At 40.4% G+C, this 10,095-nt stretch overlaps 1 protein-coding gene across 1 annotated transcript; it reads left to right on the forward strand.

Annotated features, from left to right (window-relative positions):
• The first annotated feature begins 1,224 nt into the window (after positions 1 to 1,224).
• Positions 1,225 to 9,263, forward strand: LOC108678893 (protein PRY2-like). The gene is made up of 7 exons (XM_018167388.2): positions 1,225 to 1,302; positions 1,658 to 1,764; positions 4,006 to 4,328; positions 4,448 to 4,590; positions 4,789 to 4,875; positions 8,569 to 8,667; positions 9,015 to 9,263. Exons 1-7 carry the CDS (start codon positions 1,225 to 1,227, stop codon positions 9,261 to 9,263), a joined length of 1,086 nt encoding a protein of 361 aa, XP_018022877.2.
• The last annotated feature ends 832 nt before the right edge of the window (positions 9,264 to 10,095 follow it).

Genomic DNA, 10,095 nt, shown 5'->3' on the forward strand with positions numbered 1-10,095 from the left:
GTAGGCCTGTCGCCGATTCTTAACATTGCAGAACATTCACAGCATTTTGCGGTCTCGAACTCGCAACTCACTGCTACAATTCTGCTATGCTCAACCGCCCGGCCTCCTCGCCGATTCTGCCCAGAAACTGTCGCACAGAGCTGGGATCGAACCCGCGCCTCTCTGCGCCAATCTTGGTACTCTGAACTTTAACCACTGGGCCACCCTGCCCTTAACCACTTTTGATAATAACATTTTAGATCAGTCTACTTACGCATTACGTAAATTCTAGTGCGTAGGTCAAAAAGTTGCGTATACTTAGCGATATTTATAATCCGGCCCCAGATGAAAAAGAATTTAGTGTTTCCCATACATGCTTTTAATTTTAATATTATGTTTGGAACTACTCTCTCGAAACTGAATGGTTCATAAATTGGTTTCCACTTAGAACGGTTCAGAATTGGTTTCCACCTCCAAACATGATGTGATATAGGAGGTTCAATATTATTAATATATTTAATTGATGCGATATATATTGATAATAATATTGTACTAGATCTGCTTCCTTAATTTAACAGTGAAGTAACAACAAGTTACAATTACTGAAGAAATCTTCACAGTAAACGTAGAAAAATGTAATATAAGATGTAAAAGCGACTGGTCCTCCGATACTGGTAACAGGCGCATGAAAAGTGGCTGGCCAGGAGATTACGTATTCACAATCTGATGATCCAGCGTTTGTTACCAAAAAGAAATTTTTAATAAATATTCAATTTCTGTGGTTCATGAACTGCGGCTAAAATGTGTAAACTTGCTTGTTGAATGTCGGGGATGTCAAATGTAGAGGTACCCCGATTGTATATAACTTATATATAGTAAAATGTATATAGTATATGTTCATCTGAAGGACAGGGATTCGATGACTATGTGAGGGATAAGTAAAATCCCTAAAATTTGTCTATAGTATCCTAGACAAATCTTAGTACGGGATGATAGGTTACAGTCATCACATAGGTACAGGTACAAGGCTATTACCTTCGGCCGTCAGGCCAACACGCTCCTAATACAGTGAGCGCCACATCGCCGCAGTCGTGCAAGTTACTGGGGTGGACTTTTGTGGATACATAACGATTTGTATCCAAAAATTACTCACTGAATGAGTGCCATATGATGGAATTTATACCATCATTTCCACAGGAAATTCGATTTTGAAGAAGTATCAAAGCCAGCCTCAGTGTCGTCGTCATGCAGTTCATCATATTGGGCACCTTGCTCTGCCTCGTCGCTGCCACAGTCGTCAAAGATCAGGACGATGCGCCTCAGGTAGACTAATTTACTAACTCATATATTAACAACAAATGGGCATGCTGAAATACATGCCACAATTATTACATATATTTTAATTTGATCTATACTTCTCTAAATTTGAGTGTTATAAGCATTTTAGGGTTTATTGGAGCGCAAAATAAACAATAAATCATTAAAGTGTCATATCTTCGTGCATGCTGTCCCCCCTTTAATCAAGTTACCACAGTGCTTTCGTTTTAATTATAATTTTGAATATTCTAATTTCATTTCACTGAACTTTCTATTGTAATCAATTCCCATTGTGTATCGCAAAGGAACTATTATCGCTTATAAAAATTTGTAAATTTCTCACATTCCTTGTTCTCGACAGGTTCAAGTGGACGAGCTGAAAAAATTTAATCTCTTCGAAGTAATTCCAGGGCAAGAAAAGACCAGGGACCTGTCACTGCAAGGAGGGACTCCCACAATTGTGCCCAAGTCAGTAAATACACGAGAAATTCACATATGACAATGACACAAATGACATCGAAAAATTCACAACACCAAACTGCTAACTCTTTTTACGCAGTGCATAATAAATAATAGGAATTTATGGAATTCCCCCAGAGGTAAACTTTAGGCCTCTGATGGTATTTGTTTAGTATAAGGCCTTAATAGAATAGAATAGAAGTGTCGGCGTTGAAAAAAATAGGCCCATGGTCTGTTGCCGATTCTTGAACTTTTCGTGACTTGATTCACAAGGGATCCGGCCTTTGGAACCCGATCTTGCTATAGCTGACGATTGATTGAGATAGCTGCTGGACTTATTGCCCGATCCGTAATTTGCTAGGCATTTTAAGACTGAACATATGCTCCTGCATTGCTTCGTCTAGTCTGTTTTTGAAGATGTTCGTACTCGGAGCTTCAACGATGCTATCAGGGAGGCTGTTCCACATGTCGGTGACTCGAAGCGAGAAGAAATGTTGTCGCATGGATGTGTTAGATCGCAGCCTCTTGCATGCCGTTATATTCACAACGACGTTAAGTGCCTTGGCACAGCAATCAGTAATAAATTCAGCATCTGAAGCATTGCTTTCGGGAACGTTAAAACAAACAAGGTTAAGTCTTCTTCTCTCTCTATCCAGCAGTTCACGAGTGCTCTCGTTGGTGAGATCAGAGATGACCTCTTTGCGGCCTTTACCTTCTGCGTTATCGCTATTTTCTGTTTTGTGCAGATGAGCTTTCATTTCTACAAGCTCGTTTCGTAACGAGTGTAATTCGCTACGCAACAAGCTCAATTCTTTCTTGTGGTTCTCCTCCATTTCGGCTCTCTTTCTAAACTCTTGCTTGTTGGTTTCTTCAATTTCGGCTTTAAAAACAGAAAACATAGAAGAGCACTTCTCTTCCACCATTTTTTCGCTCAAGTAAATTCCGAGATCTGATTATTCAACAAATAAGTTTTAGTCTTTAATATCTATTCAAAAATGGTTAAGGCATGGAATTTAGTCATCCTTAACTGTGGTAAAATTCACCTTGTATATTTGATTTCATGTGAACAAAAGTGTGCGATTTTTGCAAGCATGAGTTTCCTTGGTTTCCTTAGTTTATCACATGTTTTGGTAAGATAAAAGAGATTGAATCCAGACAAATGACACGCTGCCTAACGATAATAGCGAGGTAGGTCTTCAGCCAAGGGTTGCCTGCCAAAGACCACCGCTGCCCTGGATGTAATGGACCATCATGATTCCTACCTTCCGGAACGTAGCCTTCAACTCTTCTGGACAATCATATCTAGGCCGTGCGTCGAACCAGCCCTCGGTCGAACGGCCACTCGTCGAAACGCGAACATTTTTGAAACAGAACTATGCTATCTGAAACCCAACCTCAGATGCGGTGAACGTAAAATTACGTATTAACAATGCACGGAAGTCATATTCGATCCGCGGCCTGGTGATGCACGGCAGGTTGTTTGCAAGGCCGGAGGAGGTCAAAGCCGAATGGTTCACGGCTGATTGGCGGATGTCCGGAGAGATCCAAGGCGTTCGATTCAGGGCTTATTGGTGCACAAAATTGGTGGTGCACGGCTGCACTCCCTCAGCCAGTATTTAAGCATGTTCGCTCATAAGCATGAAGTTCCGCCTCCGGCTGCACCTACTCCGGCCTAGCCTCTTCTGGCCTAACCTATTCACGCTGTCCAGGCTCCCAACCTTCTTGCAGCCAATGACTGGCTCTACCAGCACAATTGAATCGTCTTTCTAACTTCCTGCTGCCAATGAGGTTAGGTTACGTCCGCCCAAGTTTGTTTTGGGTGACAATGTCACAACTTGTGTAGGTTATGCCTGAAGAATTTAGGCAGGAAGAGGTTTGGCCAGATGCAGGTGAGCAATGCGTGCCTTTAGCAAGCTGTTTTCGTGGTAGCTTTTAGTTGTTGCCGTGGACATCCAACGCTATGGTTTTAGGCAGTTGACTTAATAGGTCTTTATGCCTCTTAGTGTTCTTACACAGGGAAATGAATATGAACTAAGTGTGAAGTTTGGCAAAGCTGGCCTGCAGCATGAGCCTCGAGAATGTTTAATTCAAATACGGATAGTGTAAACGCAAACTGAGGAAACCTATGGAGAGTAGTGAAGCGTTAAGAATGATTTAGTGGTAATATTTCAGAAACCTTGATACGTCTAAGCTCTAAAGTACATGTGACGCCATATTAACGTCGCTTTTGGACGTCTTCGTTGTCCTCAGACGGGCAAGAACTACACCGGCTGATACCGACACTGCAGATACCTTCGCTGCACCCTACCGTCGTACAACTGCAGACATCCTCACTGCATGTTTAGGCACTGATGATATCCTTGAGCAATGTTCTACTACCACTGCGCCTGCCACTACAAATACTACCACTGCGCCTGCCACTACAGGTACTACCACTACGCCTGCCAGTACAGATATCACCACTACGCCTGCCAATACAGATACTACCACTGCAGATACCACCACTATTTCGCCTGTCACCTCAGCAGTTTCTACAACGCCCACCTCTGCCACCTCTACGCCACCTACTACTAGTAAGTTCATTTAACATTTTGTGAAATATGACTGATATATCACTCAGTTGGCGATTCAAACAACACATATACTTCTAATACCTCCCAAGATGACTTTTATAGAGACTAATATCCGGCAGCTGACATGGGTGCTCAGAGATGTAACCACACGCAATGCTTGCCTGTCAAGAACTGTGCCACCGATTCCGTTGTGGGATTATGCGGGGTGTCTGAGGCCGACAAGGCTTTCTTCGTGGAAATTCACAATCAGGCTCGACGATTGGTTAGAAACTTTTATGAAACCTTTTATTTGTAAATATCATATCAAACCTTAATATATTTCAGTTGAAACTCATGCACGGCACTATTGACCCGAAGAAAATATCAGCGAAATGATGATTTTGATTGAATCAGTAGCTGTAACTTCTTAAGACACAGTATTTTCAAAGCTATTGCGGTAATTCTCATCCACTTCCTTCAGATCGCGAATGGTCAAGCGAAGAATATGCCCGCTGGCACGAACCTCCGCGAGATGACTTGGAACGACGACCTGGCGCAGACCGCACAGGTGGGGACCGCTGGCAGAGAACTTGATTCAGTGATTGTATCGGCACCATTAAATATTTTTATTCATTTTGTATTGTTTTTATCAGGTACCTTGATTAATGCGGAACGTCATTTGAATGTATGACAACAATCGTTCTAGTTTGAAAGCGATGAAAATTAGTTGTAATTGTGTTTTCAGCTATTTTAATCATTACTTTAGTTTTAATTATGCTTGTTGGAAGCATATTGCCAACCATATTTAAAGCTCGTTAGTGCAAATCGGTTCCATCGCAAATTTTACGGTCGAAGATTTTGTTTTTTTTAAGTGTATCATATCCGATATCTGACGAATTAAGCCTAAGAAAATCAAATTATCCGTCATTTTTATTGTTCTATAGACCAATTTTATGCTCTCGTCTACGGCGCAGCAATGGGTGACAAATTTAACTTTTAAATTAGCCCTGGAGTCAACGTAAATAAAATTAACTGTAAGCCAGACCCCGTGAGCCAGAACAGGAACGCCTTTATTAAAGCCTCATTGGCCGTAAATATACAGCCACCGCTTAAAATTCATAAGCAGTCGGTTTTGCATCAGGCCTACCTACTCACCTTGCCCCGCATCTGCACCTTCCTGCAGTAAATAAGGCTGGGGTATGTCTCTTTATTTTTGTTATGGGTGGATAATCGAGGCAAGAACTGCCTGCGTATGAGCGAGCCCCGAGCAAAAGCTGCGGACTTGCTGTGGTGGACTAGCGCGAGGAAAATGAGAAGAATAATAAAGAAATTATTCACACCTGAGTATGTATAACACACACTGATTTAAGATGAGGGTGCGATTCATTCTAATTCTATTGCTTACAGTTACTGTTCGGAGTACCAAGATTGGAGTAGAGATGTGCGGGTTCGATCCCAGCTCTGTGCTACAGTTTATGGTCAGAATCGGCCAGCAGGCAGGGAGGTTAAGCAAAGCAAATATGAACGGGCAAGTAGTGAGTTTAAGACCGCAACAAGCTTTGAATATTCTGCGACATTGAGAATCGGCGACAGGCCTACGGCTAATAAACGCTGAAACCGCTATTATCTATTTCTGCAATCACTTGACTTCGTAGGCCATTATGCGCTCTGGTATGCTTACCCACGAATAGGAATATGAGCTAAAGTGTGAAGTTTGACAAAGCTTGCCCTGTAATGCTGTATTTGCTTACCGCGATCTGCTCGAGTTTCTTTAGCCGCAGAATGATCAGACAACTTGGTGACGTGTTATCCTGAGTGTTGAGAGTTAAACCTAAGGCTACTAAAGCAGAGTCAAGGATGGGATATGAGGCACTGTGAACTTCATGAAGAATATCTAAGTGTAGACGGTGGTTTAGACAGTCGACAAAACACAATATAAATTGTAACAACACACGCCGGGGCATGGCAAGCGCTTACGCAGATCCCCCTAACAGGCCTAACTTAACTGGCTTCGCCCATTAAATTAATGCTTTATATACATTAGCAAGAATGAGTGTTTTGGACTATTTTGATCTGAATGATGCCAAATCATTAACTCAAACTTGAGCAATATTTTCAGCATCCATTGAATAATACGTCTAGATCACCAATATATGTAGATTCCACTAAATATACTGAGGCGCCTGAAGAAGTGAGTATCTTGTACTAACGGTTTTCACTTCGAACCTTCTCGGTGAAAGTCTTTTCAAGCACCGAAATTCCGCAGGGTCCATCATTGGCCTGGTTACTTCCTCAAATTCTACAAGACATTAAGATCACATTTCGATTGAGATGAAAAAGAAGAGTCGTTAAATCTTACAATTAATATTTCTCGCTTTCACGCAGAAGCGGAACGTCTTTGTCTATCTATGACTACTTAGCTCATCATTCCTACCAGACGCCTTTTATTTAATTTGAATTTATATTATTACAGAATTGATGTCACTTGTTTGCTTAAATCGCAAATTAACTAAGAATTTAAAAGCAAAGAATAGTCCACAAAAATTCATATCTTTATAGAAAACGTTCTGGAGACCAGCACCCTCGTCAGTTCGTAGAATCTAGAATTACAAATTAGAAGTCACAAATTAATACATTGAAAGCACAGAAAGAAATTAAAAACCCTAAATTTGCAAATAATAGACGGAGCACAAAAAACTGTCTATTCACAATTTCAATGGGATAGGAGCTGACTGTTGAATTCAAACTGGGCCTAAGTTTAAAAATGTAAAATGATTCTAAAATACGCAAATTTGAAGTACCTGAGGTGGAGGCTAACACCCCAAAGTCACTGTCAGAAACAGGGACATCACGCTGCTCGGCGTGAGCGCGCACAGCCGAAAGAGGGGGGGCGCGATAGCAACTGTCCGGTTCTACAACTCCTGCCCTTATGCTCAGCGACCCTGGAATAAAGATTGCGTGACTTCATCCCGACGTACGCAACAATATTGATAAACCAGGGATGATCGCATATGACCAGGGAGCATATCTTTATATCTAAAGAAAGAACCGATTGTGAAATTGTTTACCAGCACAATATGAAGATTGATAAACGGGAAGTATCTATTGAACAAGACTTTTAATTCTCTTGACATAGCTTCGGACGCAGGGCCGAAGTATGGAAAAGAACAATAAATAACGTTCCTACTATCGCGCTCAGGAGCAACTTCACTGTATCGCTTCAACATGAATTGCTTGATTTGGGTAAACACGAAACTTGCCGGAAATCCATTAAGAGAAAAAATATTGCATAAAAATTCAAATTCAGCGTGTATATAGCATGGTATGTAGAACAAATGCGGAAACCTCTATGTAATAATGTTTGAAGCCCATTCAACTTGAATCGGAATGAACAAAAACTAAAGAATTTGGGACTTAGGCCGGTGAAAGTCGGTTTTCGGTACACAGAAGTCAGAAAACGGTCATTATACTTGGTAACATTGCAATCGAGGAAGAAAAAAATATTGTTAGATTTAAGCTCCAATGTAAATTTGATAGAATTATGTTGCGAGTTTACGTAATCAAAGAATGGTTGACATGAGACGGATGTTCGAAAATTAAACATCCTTCACATTTTAGGTCCAATTTGAATTCAACTGTTAGCTCCTGTTCCCTTGAAATTGTGGACAAATAGTTTCTTTGTGCTCCGTCTATTATTTGTAAATTTCGTTTTTTTTATTTCGTTCTGTGCTTTCAATATATTAATTTGTGACTTCTAATTTGCGATTCTAGATTCTACGAACTGACGATGGAGCTGGTCTCCGAAACGTTTTCTATAAAGATATGAATTATTGTGGACTATTATTTTTTTTACATTCTTGGTATTCTATTATTCCTTTCCAGCGCTGGGCGGAGCAGTTAAAGCATGGTTATGATAGCAATGTCATCCTTCGTCCTCCTTGCTGTTTCGTCCCGGACTACGACTCTATTGGCCAAAATATCTACACCTTAGATTTGAAAGCTCAAAACTCAGGACAGCTATCTGTAAAAAAATAATATAAATACACCTACATACTTACATTAAGTAAAGTACTAAGTTAAGAGCATATTTACACGTTAATATTCACGTCGCTCGTAAGGCATCAACATAAACCATATATCAACATGGATTTTACTGTTACGTGACAAATCATATCATGTGAAGTACAGATACCTGATCTATAAATATGAGAATTTTTTAAACTGTTTTTAAAATATTTTTTTTTCGACTCATGTTGAGCAGTCGCAAGTGTGGCAGTACCTCTTTGAACAAGGGTGGGTTCCAGGTGCTAGTTTCGTGAACGGCTCGACATCCACATGGTATGCTCAACCAATTACCCAGGTAACTCCTGATACCCGGATTTGGGTAATCGGGTTCCTCAATTTTGTACTACTGCTAAATATTATGATAAAAAAGTATATCTGCATTTTTGGACTATACAGTATAGTCAGTGGAATATTATCCGTTCCAACATACGTCTTATTCGTTGAGTAAACCTGAATAAAATATAATTAATATTGTATCATTTGTATATAGCAAAAGCTGATCTACTTAATATCCATACCACACTAGCATCATTTTCTGCTGAATTAACCGAATATAGGCTAACAATTTTTATGCATTTGATGGTTGAAACATCGTTACATTACGGTTCTTAACATCATGTCTCATTTGCACATGAACTTCAGGCTTTATGGCATGACACTAGTCAAATTGGCTGCGGAATCTTCGCTAGCAACAAAGATTGTGCTTCGCTTGGCGTTGACCCTGATGCTTCGATTGGCGGGGACCCTAATTCCAACTGTGTCAAGATCGTCTGCAACTATGCACCCGCGGGCAATGTGATCAACCCAGACGGTACTCGCCCGCCCCCCTACAGCACCACCGAGGGCTGCGTCACACCCTCCACCAAATACCCGGGGCTTTGTGCGAACTGAAAACGCCATCAGAGCGACAGCAGTTGATGTTTTTTGACAGGAAAGATCTATTCTTTATTTGGTCTAAACTTTTTCGCGAGGGCTGTTTAGTTTTGTTTCAGGAAAGAGCTACTTCCTTATATAGAGCAGTTAAACACTAAAATTTTTTGTGTCGGGACTAATCCTGAATTAGTCCCGACCCCATCTCAATTAGTACCCCCATCTCAAACTGGGTTGCAAGATTGTCCTTTTTACCGGGAAAATTCCGCGATTTAATTTTTTTTAATTGCGTTGGCCGGCAAAAATTTCTGATGGCGGGTCGTCCTTATTGCATTTTACAATATATAATAGAAAGGAAAATTTTATTTTTGCACCTCATCCTTCAAATTTTATTGAATTGTACCTCAACCGTAAATATTGAATTGTAGGCCTCTTTTGCCCTTTTTTGTCCGAGGACTTGGCCTTTTTTGACCGTATTGCAACCCTGATCTGACCAATAACATGGAACCTGGGTTTCATTTGGAAAATTTGTTTGATTTCGCAGTTTACTTCTACTTTAAAGTTTCTGCAAGTGCCCACTTTTGCTTGAGGGATTTTTTGTTGATGATAAAAATTCCCATTCGATAATTACTCTCTTGATTGAATAAAAATCTTCTGCATCGAGTGCATCTTTTCATTCCTCCTAGACTGAATACTTTACTTTACTTTAAACGAGTGATGCTTTAACCTAAAACTTTTTATAAAGATATCAGTCTATGCCTCTTTGGGTGACTAACATTCAACAAAACTTTACCACCACCAAAACCACCTTAAGGTAGTTGCAACACAATTGCATCACTTTCTTTTACACTTC

This window comes from Hyalella azteca, unplaced genomic scaffold, assembly GCF_000764305.2.
Source record: "Hyalella azteca isolate HAZT.00-mixed unplaced genomic scaffold, Hazt_2.0.2 contig4574, whole genome shotgun sequence".
NCBI classification, from domain to species: domain Eukaryota; kingdom Metazoa; phylum Arthropoda; class Malacostraca; order Amphipoda; family Hyalellidae; genus Hyalella; species Hyalella azteca.

What these genes read in the sequence shown, in the direction of transcription:
- LOC108678893 (XM_018167388.2), top strand. Translation starts at nt 1,225, where the DNA reads ATGCAGTTCATCATATTGGGCACCTTGCTCTGCCTCGTCGCTGCCACA. An exon ending in ACTCCCACAATTGTGCCCAA is followed by an intron (nt 1,765 to 4,005) that starts GTCAGTAAATAC and finishes CGTTGTCCTCAG; the next exon opens with ACGGGCAAGAACTACACCGG. An exon ending in ATGCTCAACCAATTACCCAG is followed by an intron (nt 8,668 to 9,014) that starts GTAACTCCTGAT and finishes CATGAACTTCAG; the next exon opens with GCTTTATGGCATGACACTAG.